Source organism: Aulonocara sp. 'chitande type north' Nkhata Bay, linkage group LG20 (assembly GCF_057382095.1).
Source record: "Aulonocara sp. 'chitande type north' Nkhata Bay isolate Kocher_YH1m ecotype deep benthic linkage group LG20, A_spYH_male_GT1.1, whole genome shotgun sequence".
In the NCBI taxonomy this organism is placed as follows: domain Eukaryota; kingdom Metazoa; phylum Chordata; class Actinopteri; order Cichliformes; family Cichlidae; genus Aulonocara; species Aulonocara sp. 'chitande type north' Nkhata Bay.
This window is the reverse complement of record NC_141363.1, coordinates 16,594,310-16,614,159: the sequence shown is the minus strand read 5'-3', so window position 1 is coordinate 16,614,159 and position 19,850 is coordinate 16,594,310. Positions and strand designations below refer to the sequence as shown.

General features: G+C 43.0%; 1 protein-coding gene and 1 long non-coding RNA gene across 2 annotated transcripts in view; one reads left to right on the top strand and one right to left on the bottom strand.

Annotated features, from left to right (window-relative positions):
- LOC147305372 (uncharacterized) overlaps nt 1–19,850 on the top strand; it is a 38,926-nt gene that overhangs the window by 12,590 nt on the left and 6,486 nt on the right. The window contains exons 2-3 of the long non-coding RNA XR_015126575.1: nt 15,076–15,350; nt 15,467–15,609. This is a non-coding gene — a long non-coding RNA (uncharacterized LOC147305372). The remainder of the gene's footprint in view (nt 1–15,075; nt 15,351–15,466; nt 15,610–19,850) is intronic.
- Nucleotides 10,358–19,519, bottom strand: fkbp1ab (FKBP prolyl isomerase 1Ab). The gene is made up of 5 exons (XM_086276617.1): nt 19,364–19,519; nt 19,210–19,257; nt 15,480–15,592; nt 12,943–13,110; nt 10,358–11,714 (listed from the first exon to the last, which is right to left on the bottom strand). The coding sequence occupies exons 1-4, from the start codon at nt 19,398–19,400 to the stop codon at nt 12,982–12,984; spliced, it is 327 nt and encodes a 108-aa protein (XP_086132743.1). The 5' UTR covers nt 19,401–19,519; the 3' UTR covers nt 10,358–11,714; nt 12,943–12,981.

Here is a 19,850-nt window from a genome sequence, read left to right as displayed (position 1 = left end):
ACTGTGAAGTAACAGATTCTGAAGAAACAGAATCTTGATGCAAGTTCTACTGGTAATTATTTGCCTATTTCAAAATTGCCATGTAGAAGCAAATTATTATAAATTATTACAAAGCAATTGTAGAAAATTAGTTCTTGGGCAGCACCATGGCTCGGTGATTAGCACTGTTGCCTCACAGCAAGAAGATCCTAAATTCGGTGATGTTTAGGTGATGAAGCTTAAAAGACATATACTGCTGATTGTCATCGGCATAGAAATGATAAGAAATGTTATTAAAAGATTGAATAATGCCAACTAGAGAATGCATGTAGAAAGAAAATAATAATGGATCCAAAACTGAACTCTAACCTGCAGGTCAGGGAGGTGAACTTGTTTGCTCTAACAGTGAAGGTCCTATCAGATAAGTCAGGGGTGCCCAATCCCGGTCCTCGAGAGCTACCGTCCTGCAGCTTTGCATCCTTGTTCCCACACACCTGAATCAAATGAATGGCTTGTTATCAGGCCTTTGCCAAACATGATGGCATGCTGAAGAGGTAATCAAACCATTTGATTCAGCTGTGTTAGAGTAGGGATGTGTAACACTGGTGGTGCAATACTAGACCTGTTAGTGCTACCTCTTGCCTTCTTTGCATGTAGTGCGGGCAGTATAGTTACCTTTAACCACAGTACGCGGACAGAAGGGAAATATGGACCAGATCAGACAGGTTCTAGATTCGTAGGAGCCAAGGGTGTATGACAACAGAGGACTTGTACACAGTAGGTGTAGAAAACACAATTGCATTTATTAGCAATTATTAAAGTTGTGCACATTTAACAAAAGTAGAGCGCGCTTCTTGAAAACAAAATAAAATAAACCCCACAAATGGTCGACCTAAGGATATATTGTCTTTTGTGTCTTTTTTTTAAAAGTCAATTTCAGTCTTTCAATGTTCAGTAGTCACTCAGTGTGTTTGTAACCAGTCGGGTTACAATCTACCAGTTCATCCGGCTCTTTGGGCTGGGCTCGCCATCCAGTACTGGAAAAGGGATCCTCGATTCTTCTCAGGTCCTCAAAACCAATCCAATCCAAATAAGCAAAGGAAAAAACCTGACCATGCGAAGCAACAAATGCTACACGGGGCTTCACAGTGCTCACGTTGGCTCACGGCCTCTGGAATACAGTATCACTCTTATTATTCTCGCCGAAAAAAGGACTTTCACTATCCAGCTAGCTTCTTCGCCGCACGGGTAAACTGATCTTTCACCGTCTGTGTCTCTGGCGTATCTTACTGGCACACGAAGGCACGCACAGGTGTCTCAGCAGCGCACAGACTGGGGGGAGGGTCAGACCGGCCAATGATTGGTCGCTCAGTGGATCTGACAAACACACTCTAAAGGACTAAGTCCTGCCCCCACACCATCTATATACCACATATACATATGTACATATTAAACTTATGTTTACATGCTTTTTATCAGTATTTATTATAATTAATTTTGTTTTTATCAATATTTATTCCCATCGTGAGAGTATGAATATTTATACTTTTAATCCCGTTTTTAACACTGGGTTACACTATCCCCTCTTAGAATCATGCAAGTCCCTTTGCATGGGATAGCTAAACGGTAATGACAGGGGAACCAGCCTTCATGGGGATGACCACAGAATCTTGTTCTGTCAAGGCACTGGTAAAAGCCAGGCTTAGACCTTGAAACAGGGACTGGGCAATGGAAACGAGAGGATTTCCCAACCGACTATATTGCAGTCGTTCTGGTTGGGTTCTTGTTCTCTCTGAGCGCCTTACAGTCACTGTGGCTTCACTCTCAGTATTTGACTGACTTGAGTTTGCTTGATTATCATTTGAGTTGTCTTCTTCCACTGGCCCATCACAGGTAGATCCATCGGGTAAGTTGGCATCACTCTCGCTTTCATTGTCAGTGGTTGAGTGTTCCACCATGGTTTCACTCTCCTCTAGGCTTCCATATCCAAGTGGATTTCCACATTCAGGTAAGTTGTCACATCCGGTTAAATTGTCAGCTCCAATCAAGTTGTCATGTTCATGTAAGTTGTCTCCTCCAGGCAGGTTGTCATGTTCATGTAAGTTGTCTCCTCCAGGCAAATGAGTTTCAGTATGATCGTGATCATTAGGGTGTGTCTTTGGCTGGGGAATCTCATAGACTCGAGTGACCTTTATGGGCTCTTGAAGAGGTTCCTCTCTGAACCAACAGATATCCTCATCTTCCAGTTCTGAATGATCACATTCCTCATGTTGTTTAGGTGATTGCCTTGTTTTTGGTTTGCGTACATGAGTTGGTTGGACAGGTTTCTCTTCAACAGGGGCAAGAAAACCACAAGGGAGCAAGAGATCGCGGTGGACTGTGCGGACTGGGCCCTCTTTTGTTAGGGGTTTTATACTGTAGACGGGCAAGTCACCTGCTTGGTTCACCACAACGTGAATATCAGTCTCCCACTTGTCGGCTAGCTTGTGCTTGCCTCTGAGACGGACTGCACGCACCAAAACTCTGTCACCTGGCTCTAGTTTTGAGGGTTTCACTCGCATATCAAATCTTGTTTTGTTTCTTTCTGCCATTTTGTTAGCATGGTCTGTTGCTAGTTTGTAGGTCTCTTGTAGAGTTGCCTTTAGTTTTGTTATGTACTGAGAATGCGACTTGAAACTTTTGTTGTTAAAGGGCAGCCCAAATGCTAGATCGACTGGCAATCTTGGCTGACCGCCAAACATTAACTCATATGGGGCAAAACCGGTTGTATCATTTTTCGTACAATTGTACGCATGAACGAGTGGTTTGACATAGTTGTGCCACTGAGTTTTGTCCTTTTCCTCAAGAGTACCTAGCATACTTAGTAACGTTCTATTGAAACGTTCTACCGGGTTTCCTCTGGGGTGATAGGGTGTTGTCCGGATTTTGCGAATGCCCATGATCTTGCAAAGCTCTTGGATAATGTGGGACTCAAAGTCGGGACCTTGATCGCTATGCAATCGTTCGGGTATCCCGTAGTGGACTATGAAGTTGTCCCAAAGGGCTTTTGCAACGGTCTGAGCTTTCTGATTGCTGGTAGGGATGGCTAATGAATATTTCGTGAAATGATCGGTTAATACAAGCACATCCTTTACATTACTTCGATCAGGCTCAATGGACAGGAAGTCCATGCAGACTAATTCGAGGGGTCTGGTGGATTTGATATTCACAAGTGGAGCTGCTTTTTCTGGAGGAGTTTTACGTCTTACACAGCGGTTGCATGTTTTGATCTTATGTTCTACATATGCTGCCATGCGAGGCCAATAGAACCTTGTTCGGGCAAGATCTAAGGTACGTTCAGTGCCTAAGTGGCCCATGTCACAGTGGAGGCTTTGGAAGACTGAGTCACGGAGCTGTTCAGGTAAGACAAGCTGGTAGGTAACATCTCCTCCATCTTGGCGAGTTCGATACAGGATGTTATTGTGCATCTCCAATCGATTGAGCTCTCGGAGTAGAAGGTTGATGTCAGGAAGTTCAGCTCGCACAGTTGGTGGGACCTTTTCTCCAGTTTCAATTTGTGCAATAACTTCCCTCAGACAAGGGTCTGTTCTTTGTTCGTTTGTGATCTGTTCAAGGGACATATGGGGTATAACAGGAAGACCACCACAGTCATTTTCATTGACAAAGTCACCTGGAATGGCAGCTGCAGAAATGGCTAGCGAGTGAACCAAAGGGATGGTGTCATTTTGAGAGCTGCATACAAGGTGTTTCTCACAAATAGCAGACACTACTTCAGGACTTAAACTGCTGTCAGGTAGGGACAGGTGAGTCTGTGTGAACTGCTGTATGCGGTCGAGCTCTTTTTGGGACACTGCGTCGTTAAGCAACTCGCCATGTGGCCGTCCAGAAAGGCCATCTGCATCTGAGTTAAGCTTGCCTGCTCTGTACTGGAGCTTAAAGCTAAACGTTGACAGGGCAGCTAGCCATCTGTAACTCATGGCATCCATCTTAGCAGTAGTTAATATGTACGTCAGAGGATTATTGTCTGTTACGACAGTAAACTGATTTCCATATAAGTAATCTGCAAACTTTTCTGTTACTGCCCACTTCAAAGCTAAGAACTCTAACTTATGGGCGGGATAACGAGATTCACTCCTAGACAACCCACGGCTTGCATAAGCTATCACCCTAGTCTGGCCATTCTGCTCTTGATAGAGCGCGGCGCCAAGCCCTGTAGTGCTGGCGTCCGTATGGAGCGTATATGGCAGTTTAGGGTCAGCAAAACCCAATACAGGCGCAGTACTGAGCTTTTCAATGATGGTTTTGAAAGCAAGATCACAAGAGGGAGTCCATCGCTCGCCGAAAGGTGTCTTGGGGTCATGGTACTGGTCAGACTTAGCTTTAGGCTTTGTGCTTTTGCGCAAAGGAGGGTAGCCTGATGTTAAGTCAGTGAGGGGCTTAACGATACTCGAATAGTTCTTAATGAACCGCCTGTAGTACCCTGAAAAGCCTAAGAATGAGCGGAGCTGTTTAAGATCACGGGGCACAGGCCAGGTACTTAAGGCTTCCACCTTTTCAGGGTCAGTCTCCACTCCCTTGCTGGACACAATATGCCCAAGATATCTGACAGAAGTTTGGAAAAATTTGCATTTTTCGGGTGAGAGTTTGAGCCCATATTCTTTCAGGCGATCAAGAACTTTCATTAAGCGAGCCTCATGTTCTTCAAGTGTCTTGGAGAATACAATGATGTCATCGAGAAACACGATCACTTCGCGCAGGTTCATGTCGCCCATACATTTCTCCATGAGCCGCTGGAATGTGCTGGGGGCGTTTGTAATGCCTTGGGGCATTCTATTAAATTCCCAAAAGCCGATGGGACATACGAACGCCGTCTTTGGTTTGTCCAGCTCCTCCATCTCAATTTGGTAGTACCCAGATTTTAAATCCAGGACAGAGAACCATTGCGACCCGATCAAGGTGGAAAACGTTTCCTCCAAATTGGGGAGAGCGTAAGCATCTTTTATAGTCTGCGCGTTAAGCTTTCTGTAGTCGATACAGAGGCGGACTTCACCATTTTTCTTCCGCACGACTACAATGGGTGAAGAGAAAGGGGAGGTAGATTCCCTGATCACGGCAGCTTCTTGCAGTTCTTTGAGGTGCTTACGGACTGCCTCCAGGTCGTTCGGATGTATGGGACGCGCTCTATGCTTGAACGGTGTTTCATCTGACAATCTGATTGTGTGTTTCACTTGATCCGTCTTTCCAAAGTCAAGATCATTCTGTGCAAACACTTCGGGCATTTGGCTTAGTTTTTCGATTATGCGCTCCTTCCATTCAGCGCTAATAGGGGAAGAGTCAAAGTTATATGTTACATTTGACTTCTGCTCAGTTCGGGATCTTGGAGTTCTCACTGAGTGTTCGTGAGATAGAACTCTTTGATATGCACTGACTTCTCCGATGACACAATTTAGAGGGATTGTCACATCATGTTCGGATTCATTGGTGAGTATAACTGGTACAAGGTAAGGTGCTCGTTCAGGTAGGTCTATGAGACAAGGTTTCACAAGGATGTCACCAGGTAAGGCTGACATTCGTGGATACTCTAACAAGACAGACTTTTCACCGTTACCGGCTGACACAGCTACAGCACCATCTAGAACGACAGTTTGGCCTGCTGGAATCAACTGTGGCTCTTTGTTGTGCATCGTCACTAAACCAAGACTACTGTCTTTGGACTGTTTGTGTCGTGACTCAAGAACTTTTAGAACTGCCCTATAGCCATATGGCAGGTTCAGCTGCAGTTCATGGCATGTGTTAGAGTACAGCTCATAAAGTACATCTAATGTGTTTGTCCCAATTAGCACTAAGGACTGAGAAGCTGTGCGCACATCGGGGACAACTAAGGCAAGTGTCGGCACTTCAGCTTCAATGCCAAGGAAGTCCTTTGGGAAAGTGACATGCAGTTCAATGTAGCCTAAGTAAGGCACAGACTGACCGTTGGCACCCTCAACTTCTAAAAGTTCAAACAATGGCTGAATCTCATGAGAGGACAAATGCTGACGATAGTAGGACTCGGGGACTGTAGTCACCTGGGAACCAGTATCTAGCAAACAACTCACTGTGTGACCATTAACTTTCACTTGTGCAGTACTCTTCGTACCAATTAGACCTTTAGGAAAGTCGAAGGAATCTGATCTTGTGTGTGACTTTAGGCTGGCACGCTTTTTAGGTGAAGCTTTTTGTTTAACCTGGGTGGGACGGGTTAACAAAGCATCAGCCTCCATTTGTCCCGCAACGGAGGCAGAATTTAGTTTAAAGAAAGCTGGTCATTCTGCCTGTCCCATATCTGCCTTCTCACTCTTAATTCCTTTCGTTTTGCAACTACAAGGGCAGGATTGGGCTCTGACTCACAAGTGGCTACTATATGTCCATCTTCCCCACAGCGGAAGCAATACCAGGGCTTGGGCCTAGTACTGCGGCGGCTGGGTGGAGGTGAGTCTTCAGGTTTGGCATGGTCAGGTTTTTTATTTTCAGGTTTCCTTGTTCGAACTGTCTTCAGTGTTGCTTGTTTCTTTGGCTTCACAACGGCAGCTAATTGGCTTTTTAGATCGGCAACTTGTTTTTTCAGCTCTTCTAGACTATCTGACTGTGCTTGGCGAACATCTGCATTTGTTTCAGTGACCGTCTGTTCATGAGACACTGCTTTTGGTTTCGTGGCGCTAAAGTGTTTCTTCATTCGCGTGTTTTTAACTTCTTGTCGGTTTTCTGCAGTACGCAGGAGAAGCAATAGCTCTGCATAAGTGGGTGGCTCCTTATGCTTTAGCTCCAATTGCAACTCCGTTAGCAAGTTATCATCCCAGCAGCCTCTGTAAAACTGTTTAAGAAGCTGCTTATTTACTTCATGTGGTTCAAGCCCACCTCTGCGCACGGTGTGATTGACTGCCACCTGCAAACGAAGCAGATAAGCAGAGGGCTTTTCACCATGATCTTGGAGGGTGTTCATGAAGCGTACAAACAGTTCCTCACCATCTTCGACGGTGCCAAAAGCTGAATCCAGAAGTTTAAGATAGTCTGCAGGAGTGGCTTCTGGCCCAAGAGGGCGGATGACATCAGAAGCGGGAGCAAGGAGACTTTCAAGAATCTTATGAGTTTTTCCCAACTCGGACAAAGAAGCATCTTCCATCAACAAGTCAACATGAGAACGCCATGTTTCATAGTCAGCTTCGCTGTAAGGTCTGGGCATCTTGCCAGAGAAAGCTCTGAGTCTTAATGTAGAGTGAGCATGTGATGTCTTTTCAACACTCTTGACAACATGCTCGACTACTACTTTCTGAACCTCTGGTGGGTTGAGGTCAGTTGGACTCAACATTTGAGGTGTCAAGTTTGGTCTCATGGGGCGTTGGAATGTGCCCTGAATGGGTTCAGGAGGGTGAGGCAGTTCAGTTAAGACTGAAGGTGAGGCTCCAAGTTGTGTGGATCCTACCACAGGGCAAGTCTGATCAGCAGCATCATTTTCAGGGTTTATCTCAGCTGTCTCAGCAGCTTCGATGGTCTTCCCTATTGTGGATAGGGCCTCCCGCAACACTTCTTCGAAATCCTTCCCACTTAACTTGGCTAAACCCTTCAGGTTGCTAATGTAAGCCTCAGTAACACTGCCCCCTACGGTCTTAGTATAGACGTCAGTTAAGGCTCGAATGCGGTAACTGACATCTGGATTGTCAGTGGACTGTAAGAGGTAAGGCAGCTTAGGTGCTAATATTTCCACGGCTGCACCGGACTCGAACTCTACAATCTGACTTTTGTGGAATGCAGAAGAGTCATCATCGACAGCGAGTACTCTACGAATAGTACCATGTTGCTCCAGAAACTCAAATACCTCTTTGTCTTTATCTCTATCTGTAACACCGCTAACAATAATGGCATTTGGTACTTTAACGGCATACTTCTCGACAAAATCCATTTTCACAGTATGTGAGCATTTGATCAAAGGTCAAAGAGGATTCCAATGTTGTCACACAACACTCTAGGCTCCTGGCTGGCTCGCCACTTTTTTTTATGTAACACTGGTGGTGCAATACTAGACCTGTTAGTGCTACTTCTTGCCTTCTTTGCATGTAGTGCGGGCAGTATAGTTACCTTTAACCACAGTACGCGGACAGAAGGGAAATATGGACCAGATCAGACAGGTTCTAGATTCGTAGGAGCCAAGGGTGTATGACAACAGAGGACTTGTACACAGTAGGTGTAGAAAACACAATTGCATTTATTAGCAATTATTAAAGTTGTGCACATTTAACAAAAGTAGAGCGCGCTTCTTGAAAACAAAATAAAATAAACCCCACAAATGGTCGACCTAAGGATATATTGTCTTTTGTGTCTTTTTTTTAAAAGTCAATTTCAGTCTTTCAATGTTCAGTAGTCACTCAGTGTGTTTGTAACCAGTCGGGTTACAATCTACCAGTTCATCCGGCTCTTTGGGCTGGGCTCGCCATCCAGTACTGGAAAAGGGATCCTCGATTCTTCTCAGGTCCTCAAAACCAATCCAATCCAAATAAGCAAAGGAAAAAACCTGACCATGCGAAGCAACAAATGCTACACGGGGCTTCACAGTGCTCACGTTGGCTCACGGCCTCTGGAATACAGTATCACTCTTATTATTCTCGCCGAAAAAAGGACTTTCACTATCCAGCTAGCTTCTTCGCCGCACGGGTAAACTGATCTTTCACCGTCTGTGTCTCTGGCGTATCTTACTGGCACACGAAGGCACGCACAGGTGTCTCAGCAGCGCACAGACTGGGGGGAGGGTCAGACCGGCCAATGATTGGTCGCTCAGTGGATCTGACAAACACACTCTAAAGGACTAAGTCCTGCCCCCACACCATCTATATACCACATATACATATGTACATATTAAACTTATGTTTACATGCTTTTTATCAGTATTTATTATAATTAATTTTGTTTTTATCAATATTTATTCCCATCGTGAGAGTATGAATATTTATACTTTTAATCCCGTTTTTAACACTGGGTTACAGATGCATCTAAAAGCTGCAGGATAGTAGCTCTTGTGGACTGGGATTGGGCAGCCCTGAGATAAGTAGAAACCCAGCCTAAGGAAAAACCAAAATACACAAGTGAAAACTTTAAGCGTATTAAGTAGGATTTTATGGTCAATGGTATCAAAGGCTGCACTGAGATCAAGCAAAATTATTACAGAATAATTCCCTGCATCAGAAGCTATTTAAAGATCATTATAGATCTTCAAGAAAGCAGTCTCATTGGAGTACTTTTGAAAACCAGACTGAAAAGAGTAAAGAATCTGTAATTTGCATAGTAAAGATCAGAACTGTCCATCCATTCTCTTCTGCTTATCCATGTGAGGGTTGCAGGGGGCTGAAGCCTATCCTGACAGGTCGCCAGTTTGTCGCAGGGCTAACACATAGAGACAGACAACCATTCGCACCTATGGGCAATTTAGAATTACCTATTTACATAACCCCAAACCATGCAAACTCCACACAGATGTGAAATTTAAAATTGAGGTCAGAGGTGACATGATACTTAGACGCAAACTAGAACATGATATTTTGAATCCCCATATTCCTGTGTCATTTCCTGAATGTTGCTAATACAAAGGTAGCAGCATTTTAAGCATAGTTTTAAAGATAAAAGACATTTTATTAAAGATTTAACTTATTTGACCTTTAGAAGTAATGTGATACTTAGAATCCTTCTATATTCCCTATATGCCTATATGTTGTCAATAATAACTATAACCAGAAACACAGAAGGCAAAAGGTTTACTTAACATGAATTCAGGCGTTAATTCATTATTTGTCTTCAAAGATTTTAAGAACATGGTATTGCTTGCTGTCTAGATGAAAGCAGTTATAACAAGGTTAAGCCAACAATGTATGTGTATTCATTCAGTATTAATCCAAGTGGTCTTTTTGCAGTGCAGTAACTCATACAGAGTTCCAGTCAGCTTGAAGCAGCACATTTTTACTTTCCCCCCCAGTAAGCTCATGCATCCTGAGCACCTTTTAAAGGTTCCAGATGGCACCAAGTGGAATTCTAGGAGAGATAAAAAATATGCACAAAAGCTTTTATTTAAGCTGGTATTTATGATTAGCTTGTAGGCACTTGTGGTAAAATAGTTTCACAAGTTATTGATTTTTAAAGTGTTTATCTAATGTTAATACAATTTATTATATAAGCTGCTCATCAGTTTAGTTGTCTAGGTTACCCCACCCTTGGCTTGCAGGTCAGTGAGCAGCAGTCAATAAACAGAGGCAGCCTCTGAAGCATGATGATTGGTCTGCACTTTGTCACGCCCCAAATGGTAATAAATCAAATACAGTGGAGTAGAAAAAAAAAGCCAAAAATAAACTTCATAGGCATGTGGAGAGTACTTCTTTTATTTTAAATATGTCTTCATTGGTTTAGCCTGCATACAGTAATGCATCAGCACAGAACTACACAGTACATAGGTGGACTGCTGTCACACCAGTTGCAGCTTGGCCAATGTGCAACATCAACAGTCAATATCAGACAGCCAGGCCAGCAAATCCCTTCATTTAAACTCCATTTAAAACTACTACTTTTTTTTTAGATACAAAAACCACAAGGACGCCTGTGTGTCAGCAACTTTTTTTATGACAACACAGACTTCAGTTAGGCAGTGTGGTACTTAACAGTGGCAAAAAAATAAAATATAACTAAAAAAAGAAGAAAATTTATCGTCATAGGTTGAACATCAGCCATGTTGATTCTAGAGATAGAAAGTGAGCATCTGAAAAAATACACAATTGTAATTGATCCACAAAATAAATCAGGGAGGTTGCAATTTGACTGACACCCTCCCCTTGATTTCAAACATTTCCATCCTATTTTTATAAGACAAAAATAACCAAACTTCCAATTGACACGTGCTCCCACAAATCCCGTTGTTGCACCGTTCGACCTGTGTATGGCTTTAAATGGGGTTTAAAGACTTGGCAAGATGAGAAGGCAGTAATAATAAAATCGGATGCAAAGCTTTCAGCATGTACGCACTAAGTTTCCATCAGGCCTACAACATGCAGATAGGGTAAAGTAGTAACCGTGTATCTGGTGAGAAGATTTAGGCACACATGAGAGCTATCTACAACTGTTACTTGTTCTCTTTTGTGCCAGCTTAAATTCGCAAGTTCAATGAAAAAGTAAACACAGTGGTGTTTTACAGAAACTACGTTCCTGTGTCGCACCATTAAGGCCTTCCCTGACTTTCACAACAAGTAGCCATTAAATTTAACCTTATGCCTATTTAACCCAATTTGAAGCTGGGCAGGGATAAAAATGTGTGCTTTTAATATGTTTTTGTACTTTTTTTTTTTTTTCCTTTATTTTTTTTTTGGAATACAACAAGCTGTCAAACATATAACATCAGTATGGGTTGGACTTATAAAGATGAATGTTTCGGCTAGTGGTTCATTGGTTATGTACTTTTCAGCGTAACCATGCACAACATTTCTAAAACACAAAGAAAAGCAATTCAATTAGCATTTTAAGATTAAGAACGTGGAGGTTTTTAAGGCTATGACCCATGGTTTTTCTAGGAGGAAGAATAAGATGGAAAAACAGAATCAACTCAGTCACAGAGACAAAATAACATAAACTGTCATAGTTTGATGAAATAAGTAGTGGAATATTGACTTGAGCCTCAAGTGCAGACTCTCCTAGCTTCTCTCCTGGTCGCCCGTGTAGGAAGTCCCCTGTGATGACAACATGAAGGAGAACATCTTGTTTAAAAACATTTTAGGATGTACAGATGGAGATACCTCTGACACTTTAGTTTGGATTGAGATTTAAGAGTCATCTTATCAAGCTTAAGTGTTTAACAGCAGTATATACACTCAGGGCACTTAATGGAATAAGATAACCCCCCACATCAACCAGACAATCGCCTATTTGGCAACTGGGAAGGAAACACTCCCTTTAAACAGGATGAAACTTCCTGCCACGACCAATTCAGGGGTAAGGGTAAAAACAAGGAGTGTAGGAAGTCAATTAAGCATAAATGCTAAATGGATGCTGTGAAACATATTTGAATAGGTGCACTTCTGGGATCCAAACTGGATTTAACTGAGACGGTAACTTGGAATATAGGATATATATGAACATTAAAAACAAGTATCAACTAAAAACTAAAGCTAGAAAAAAAAAAACACCCACTGAAGTAGAAGAAAACAATGCTAACACCGAGGCTTTAAAAAAACAGAGCCCAGAAAGAAAGTTAGAATGTAGCCATAACTAGCTAACTAGCTACATTATAACTATAGCTACATTAGCTCAGTTTTTAACCCAAATTTAGCCAGTTCATATTCATGTGTGAATATGTTAGTTCTGTAACATAATGAAATGCTATAATAATAGGTAGTGAGTGAATTCAATACATGCTGCAGCTACAATATGTCATGTAATGTGAAATAATAAACTAGCTACTGAAGAAGCTAGCCAACTGTTATGCTATGGTACTGTGTTAAAGTAGGCTAGTTGTGTCCTGTCAGGACAAAAAGAAAAAAATTAAAATGACAAAGGTACAACAACAACAGCTCATCTGTGGTGAGAGGAAAGCTCTAGGACAGCCTGAACTTGTGAGTGTGCTACCAGTTATTTTCTCAATAACAACAACCCTTGTATTCTAGCCTTATGAGTTTATGGGGCTTTTGGGTGGCTGATTTTTTATTTGAATCCTTGGGCAACGCCAAGTTGCTCTCCAGGGTGTTCGTCAGAGTATGAATGTGTGTGTTTAGATGGAAAGCAATTAAGTGTAGGAAAAAAGTGCTTGCATGAATGGGTATAAAGCATTCCAAGTGCTCAAGTAGAGTCGAAATGCATGATACGAGAACCAGTCCATTCATCACTTGCTGTGCTGCCCTGTGTTTAATATGTAAGCTAGCTAAATGTATATCAGACTGTGACTTTTTACAGACTACTTACACAACATTAAAAAAAATAAATAAAGCCAGCGGGTTTGTTTCACTCCAAACCCAGCAGCTCTACATCAAAGATGAGGGTGGCATTAGGTGGGATGATGCCCGGATGGCCTTTGTTTCCGTAAGCGTAGTCAGGTGAACAGGTCAGCTTGGCCCTCTGACCAACACTCATCTAGATGCAGGAGGATGAAGAGGAGGAGACAGAAACAGGACAAAGGCAATGGATTGTTATTGAGCACTTGTTCTGCTAGAAAATACAGTTAATTGGATCATAATGTAGTCTCTGCAGTGGAAGTTAGATAATAAGCCACAGGGGACAGTAAAAATATCTTGTTTACTAATGATGCTTCAGTTTTCCTCAATCTTATCCACAGTGCATCTACTCTGACTGCTTTACTGCACAATAGCAAATCAATCTAAATGCCCTGTGGGTATATTAAAGATCACACTGAGCACACAGAGAACTTGAAGTTGCTACCATTAAAAATACAGGATGTCCACACAGGCAGCACCAGCCACCTCATCTAAATGCTGCACGGCTGAGCTGTGTCCTTGCTGTGTTGGTGCACAGAGGAACAGAGTTAATGGAGAGCTTGGTAAGTGAAAACTCGATAATGGAACCATGTCAATAAATTTATGTGTTACAGAAGCAAAATACATCTTCTTTGAAACCATCCCAGTTACATTTGCCTCTAAATCATGACTGCTGAAGCTGCTGAGCTTTATGACTTTTCCCCCAGAATCTGATCCAGTGGCATACAATACACTGCAGAATGTCCTCTGAGGACATCTGAATAAATTCACACAGCTTATAGACCAGCTTTAGCTTCATTGCTTGATCATTATTTTATATGTGCTGTATTGGGGTTTCCGTATGGGGTACTAGATACAAATTTAAGACTGTTTAAGACACATAATAAAATGTTTATTTCCTTTCTGCAATCAAGTCAGTCCAATGTAAAACCAGTGGGAACAATAAGCTCAGCACTTATTTACAAAGCACATGAGCGGGTACATTGATATCACTGACATCACCACCTCATTTTAACCAGCTGAATTTCATAATTGACAGTAATACAACTAACTAGTTACATGACCTGGAACCAGACAAGTAGCAGAAACAATGGCATTTATGGCATTTGCTCCAGGTATAATGATACTGTTTATAAACAGGAAACAATGAACACGTCTGAACAAGCAAACTCTAAAGGGCACGATTTTTGGTCCTGGAGCCTTTCTAAAGTCTGTTTTTTTAGGCTGTTTTTAGTCTGGGTCGTTTTGGCTAATCGTGAATGAATCTGTTGGACTGCAAGTCTGCAAATAGCCTAAGCAGAAGTTAAAAGACATTTTGCAAAATGCAATCTCAGTTTTCATTTTTTGCCCGGTAAGAATTTTACTTCGCACTACCTCTTTTCATATATCTGCTTTCATGGTCAGACTGTTTTTTTCTTTTGTTTTTGTGTCCAGCCCATGCGCCGCTTAGCAGACAGTTAATCAGAGTCCCTGAACTGTTGATTGAAATTCTTTGGTTTTTTTTTAGTGTTCAGACTAATTAGCAACAGCATGTCTGCTAACCAAACTAGCTAGCATATGGTGATAACTTAGCACACCATCCTCGGCTGTAAATATGGTCACTTCTCGTGGCGATCGTGGCTCAAGAGTTGGCAGTTCGTGTTATAATTGGAAGGTTGCTGGTTCGAGCCCTGGCTTGGACAGTCTCGGTTGTTGTGTCCTTGGGCAAGACACTCCGCCTACTGGTGATGGCCAATGGTGCGATATGGCAGCCTCGCTTCTGTCAGTTTGCCCCAGGCTACAACTGTAGCTTGCCTCCACCAGTGTGTGAGAGTGAATGAATAGTGGAATTGTAAAGCGCTTTGAGGGCCCGAAAAGCGCTATATAAATGCAATCCATTATTATTTCCGGCTCCAAAAGAACTACAAAACCAGTGGAACACGTCAGCTTTGTTATTTCCATCTTCTCAGCAGAGTCGATGGTTGTTAACCTGACTGAAAATAGGCTGAATGAGCATAGATGTATCCATGTTTTATTGAATCATCATCAACTTCAGTGAATGTTGTAGTTAAATTCCATCATCTTGGACTGCAGCTGGTGAAGTAAGCTTTCTTCTGTTGTACAGCTTAGAACTGCAGCACATGAGCCAGTTTGGTGGCCTTCCAGCTTGCAGAAGATCTCCAGTAAGGAGTACGAACACCAGCAGCAGTCCAAGATAGTGGAGTTGGAATCTTTCCAACCACAGGACTAGATCCTTCCTACAAAGCAGCAGATGGATATTGAAGACCGCCACAACAGTAACCTACCCAGTGACTCAGCTAGTAGGGAAAATACAAAATGGTTAGCAGCAAATTAACTTCCCAAATAAAAGTGAGAAGATTATGGCCTAGTAAACTGAAGGTGGGTATCACTGGAGGGATGAATATATAAAACTAAAACGTGCTAACCCACCATGTAAAGTCTATGATGGAAAAATGTAACGCTACTAATAATAACCTTTTTACCTTTTCCCAAAGTTCTCCAGCCTACCTGCACTACACCCTCTTCCCAGCCTCGGATCACTTCCTGCTTGCCAATCTTGAACCGGAAAGGCTTGTCTCTGTCACGAGAAGAGTCAAACTTCCGTCCGTCTGTGAGAGAGCCTGCAAACAAGGAAACGGTAAGATGGAAGTACAGTGTGTGAGAGAAACAGAAACAGCTGCTGGTGCACGCCCTCATCCTGCTGTTGAAAAAGCCAGCCATTACCCCTGAACATGAACAATTACAGGACTAATCACTCACAGAATGTTCAGGCCGGCTAATATCTAACGTGTACAAGTTGTTTCATAAAACCATTGCAAACAGTGATGTCTTCCAAGCTTCTCTGGCATCCATCATCTCTGCTGTGTTTATACAGAGCGCACAAATAAAGGGATTCTCAGCATCTCAGAAATAGAAGCTGCAGCTGTCTGCATGGTGGGTTTGAATGTGAGTCAGGAAGATGCAGGCATGGGTGCACAGAATAGCAGCCCTCCAATACCATTTCCGCCATCGTTATTACTGTTATTACCACCACCGTGGAAGGGTGTGTGTCTGTGTGTGTGGTTGCTTGATGCAACATAACACATATCGATACGCAGATCAGGAGGCGAGCTGGCAAGATGCAGCCTGTAATCCCAGCGGCACGGTGGGGTGTCCTGTCCTCTTCTGGAAATCTAGATATCAGATTATCTGGACAAGCTAAAGGTCCCATTCGATCCGAGCACTGCGGTGCAAAGAACCCAATAATGACTTTCTCACACGCTGATCATTTCCTGGATGCAGAGCTGCTCCCAGACAGACCAAGTTTTGATCTTCATACAGATGTCTGCATCAAAAAAAGACTCGCTTGTGTAACGGAATATCCTGTTTCATGTCAAGATAACTTTGTAGGCTTGCAGGAAGGGAGACGGCTCAGAGAGGAAATCCTGCAGATTGTGGGTTATTAAAAAGGAGAGAATGCAGTCTCAAGCCTAAAAACAAGTTTTAAAAAATATGCTTTGCCTTGCAAAGCCCAAATGAGCTCTGACTTCATGTTACATAATCTCGAAGCAAAGAGGCTTGTGTTACAGGGTGAGTTATGTCTGTCTCACCAGGCAACACGCTTTGCCAAACTAAAAACAGGTGCAGACAAATATGTAGTCTAGTATGCTGGGAACTGCATGACATGATCTACATGTTACTCCCTTTTAATACACTGCAAAGCATGCTAATGATATCTGTCAGTCTGTCCACTGCTTTTACGTCTCAACAGCAACACGAGGAAGGATTTCCATGAAGTAGTGTGCAATTTCCACAAGAAAACTCTCAATGACTTTGCTGATCCACAAACTTCATGCTCCACTATGAGTGGCTTGTAATAAATTAGTTTTTCATATAGCACTATCTGAGGAGAATTTTAATTTATGCAAAACTTTGGCAATAGAAAAAGCCACAAATTTGATTGCACAAATTCTGCTAGCATGCACACAACCGACTGCTAAACCTCAACATACGGTTTTAGCATTGCATTGCTAGCGTTGCGGAGCTCAGATGGGAGAGGAGTCCAGAGGGTAGGGCTGCCACATTGAAAGCTCAGCGGTACAGAGGTTAGAGCGAGGGACAGACCCATGGCTGAAGATCGTAGGATCTGAGACGGTGTGCACGGGTGAAGGAGGTCAGACAGATACTGAAGGCCAGCGTATGGAGGGATTTGTAAGTGAGAAGGATCTAGTAAGTGATGTGTGACTTGATCGGCAACTAGAGATTAATGGGGGTTGGGGGGTATATGTTGCCAAAACTTAGTCTGTTTAAATGAGAGCCAGTATAAAAGATGGACACAGTCACTCACTGGATAGTTAGTCACTTTTCTCTATCACCAGTGTTTTGAAACCAGATGTGACGAGTGAGGGCTGGATCTGACTGTGAAACCCCGTGCTTATTAGTTAATAACTCTATACTCATAGGCTTGTTAATATTAATAGGTCAAGTATACGTCATTAGTCAATTAAACGGTGCTACCAATTTGCTAATGTTGACAATTTGTCATGGACGAGTGTTCATATTTTGGATAATCCTTCTTTATCCACTATTGTTTTTGCCAATCAGTTATGCTATCAATAATAATAATGGATTGCATTTATATAGCGCTTTTCGGGCCCTCAAAGCGCTTTACAATTCCACTATTCATTCACACACTGGTGGAGGTGAAGTGTCTTGCCCAAGGACACAATGACCGAGACTGTCCAAGCCAGAGCTTGAACCGGCAACCTTCCAGTTACAAGACAAACTGCCAACTCTTGAGCCACGATCGCCCCAGTCACTACTTTAGACTTTTTTTAACACAGTATGATGTTCAATTTCAACCCAACTCCTCCCTGAGCCTGGTTCTGCCGGAGGTTTTTTCCTGTTAAAAGGGAGTTTTTCCTTCCCACTGTCGCCAAGTGCTTGCTCATAAGGGGTTGTTCTATTGTTGGGTTTTACTCTAATATTAAAGGATCATTATCTTTCAATATAAAGTACCTTGGGGCAACTGCTGTTGCGATTTGGCACTATATAATTAAAACTTAAATAAATTGAACCATTTCAGTCTTCATCTGCACCCTGTGGCTTTGGATTATTAGTTAGACAACAAAACATTTTATGCTGCCATCCAAGTTGACTCCAGTGAACTGTAATAAGCTTCTTCCTTTCTAAACATTTTTTCTTAAAAAAAACACAAAAAAACCACCAAAAGACAACTGAGATATTAATTAACACAGAAAATAAGTCTTAGCCACAGACTGTGCTGTACATCAGTCCTACAGCTCTATCCTGGTGGCACAAAGGAGGGGTTAAAAATAAAAGATGTGACTGATATTGCTAACTCTTGTTCAGAGTGACGAAGTGACCAACATTCAGTGTTGTTCACATAACGTGCAATTCTCCAGAAAATAGTAGAGGATTGAGCCTGCTATTATTACAGTCAGCCAGACGGTTATAATCGGCTCAGCTAAACGCCACCAACCCCCAACCCCCCAACGACCCCAGAGAAACTCCAACAAAGACAGAAAAGCGCTGGAAATCAGACGGGATTTAAAACCGTGCTGTCTGGGCTCCTCTGGTCTGTCTGTCTGGTCCTCTGAGTGAACCCTGCGGCGGAATCAGTCTGCGTCCCCCCTCCACCTCCTCATTTGTTAATTATCCAGACAAGACAAATGACCACATTCATCCAGTGATCTTCATGAGGCTGTAATGGAGCGGTCGGCCCCAGACTGAGGCGCGCATTATTTTACGCAGTGGTGAATCTAGAGCACCGTCCCCGGGACACACCACCACCTCCACCACCAACTCCACCTACTGTTGCTGATGCTGCTTTGCACGTTTTCACCTACCCAACACACCGAATGTGCGGGGAGTAGAAACGCGACGAAGGGGTTAAATTTCCACGCAGCTCGGTCGGTGACTGACAGTAATACCTCTTTGCCCTACTGAGAAATCACTGCCTGGAAAGGTCTGAGGCACAAAATATGTCTGCTGTGCACACTTTGTCCGGCTGCACGTTGCTCTTAATCCAACCCTCACAGCGTCCCTGCGAGGATTCTCATCATCTCCTGCGATACTTTCAGGATTATCACGCTGAGCTATTTTTCAGAACGGGTGTAGGACACAGTGCCCACAGCCGTTACTCCACTCGGACGGCCTTCCCGTGAACCCGCCGGTGTGCCTAACGTGTACAGTGTGTCCGTGCACGTACAGTTTAAGTTTGTCACGTCAAACTCACCGACATAATGCACCACACACGTCTGTCCTTTTTTGGGGAAAGTCCGTCCTGTGGAGAAGCCAAAAGGGAGCTCAACATAACATGCTCATGACGCAATTAAGGCGCTGTTTCTATGGCTGCACGCAAGCACGTTAAAATGTACAGCAGGCTTTACCGTCACCGGGGGTGATGGTCTCGATTTCGACTCCCATTTCAGCGCTGTGCGTCCTGGAGCTGCTGCTGCTGTCCCTGAACACGGCAACACTCCTCCCGCAGTCAGTCTGTCTGCGCGCTCCTCCGGCGGATGTTCCACATCTCTCTCTCTCTCTCTCTCTCTCTCTCTCTCTCTCTCACACACACTCTCACTCACACACACACACACACACACACACACACACACACACACACACACACACACACTAGCGTCAATGGCTCACATCAACACTTCCGCCCACGACCACCAAAGTAAAACCCAATCTAAATCACTGGAACGGACCCCTGGCGGCCACAGGCCACCCGTTTTCATATTTAGATGAATGTTATTAGAATAAATAAAATCAGTTTTAAAAGTGAATAATATATTGTTCAGATATTATCTTGTGATTTAAAAAAAAATCAAGATTAAAAAAGTTTGCAAATAACAGAAAAACAGGCCTTCAAAA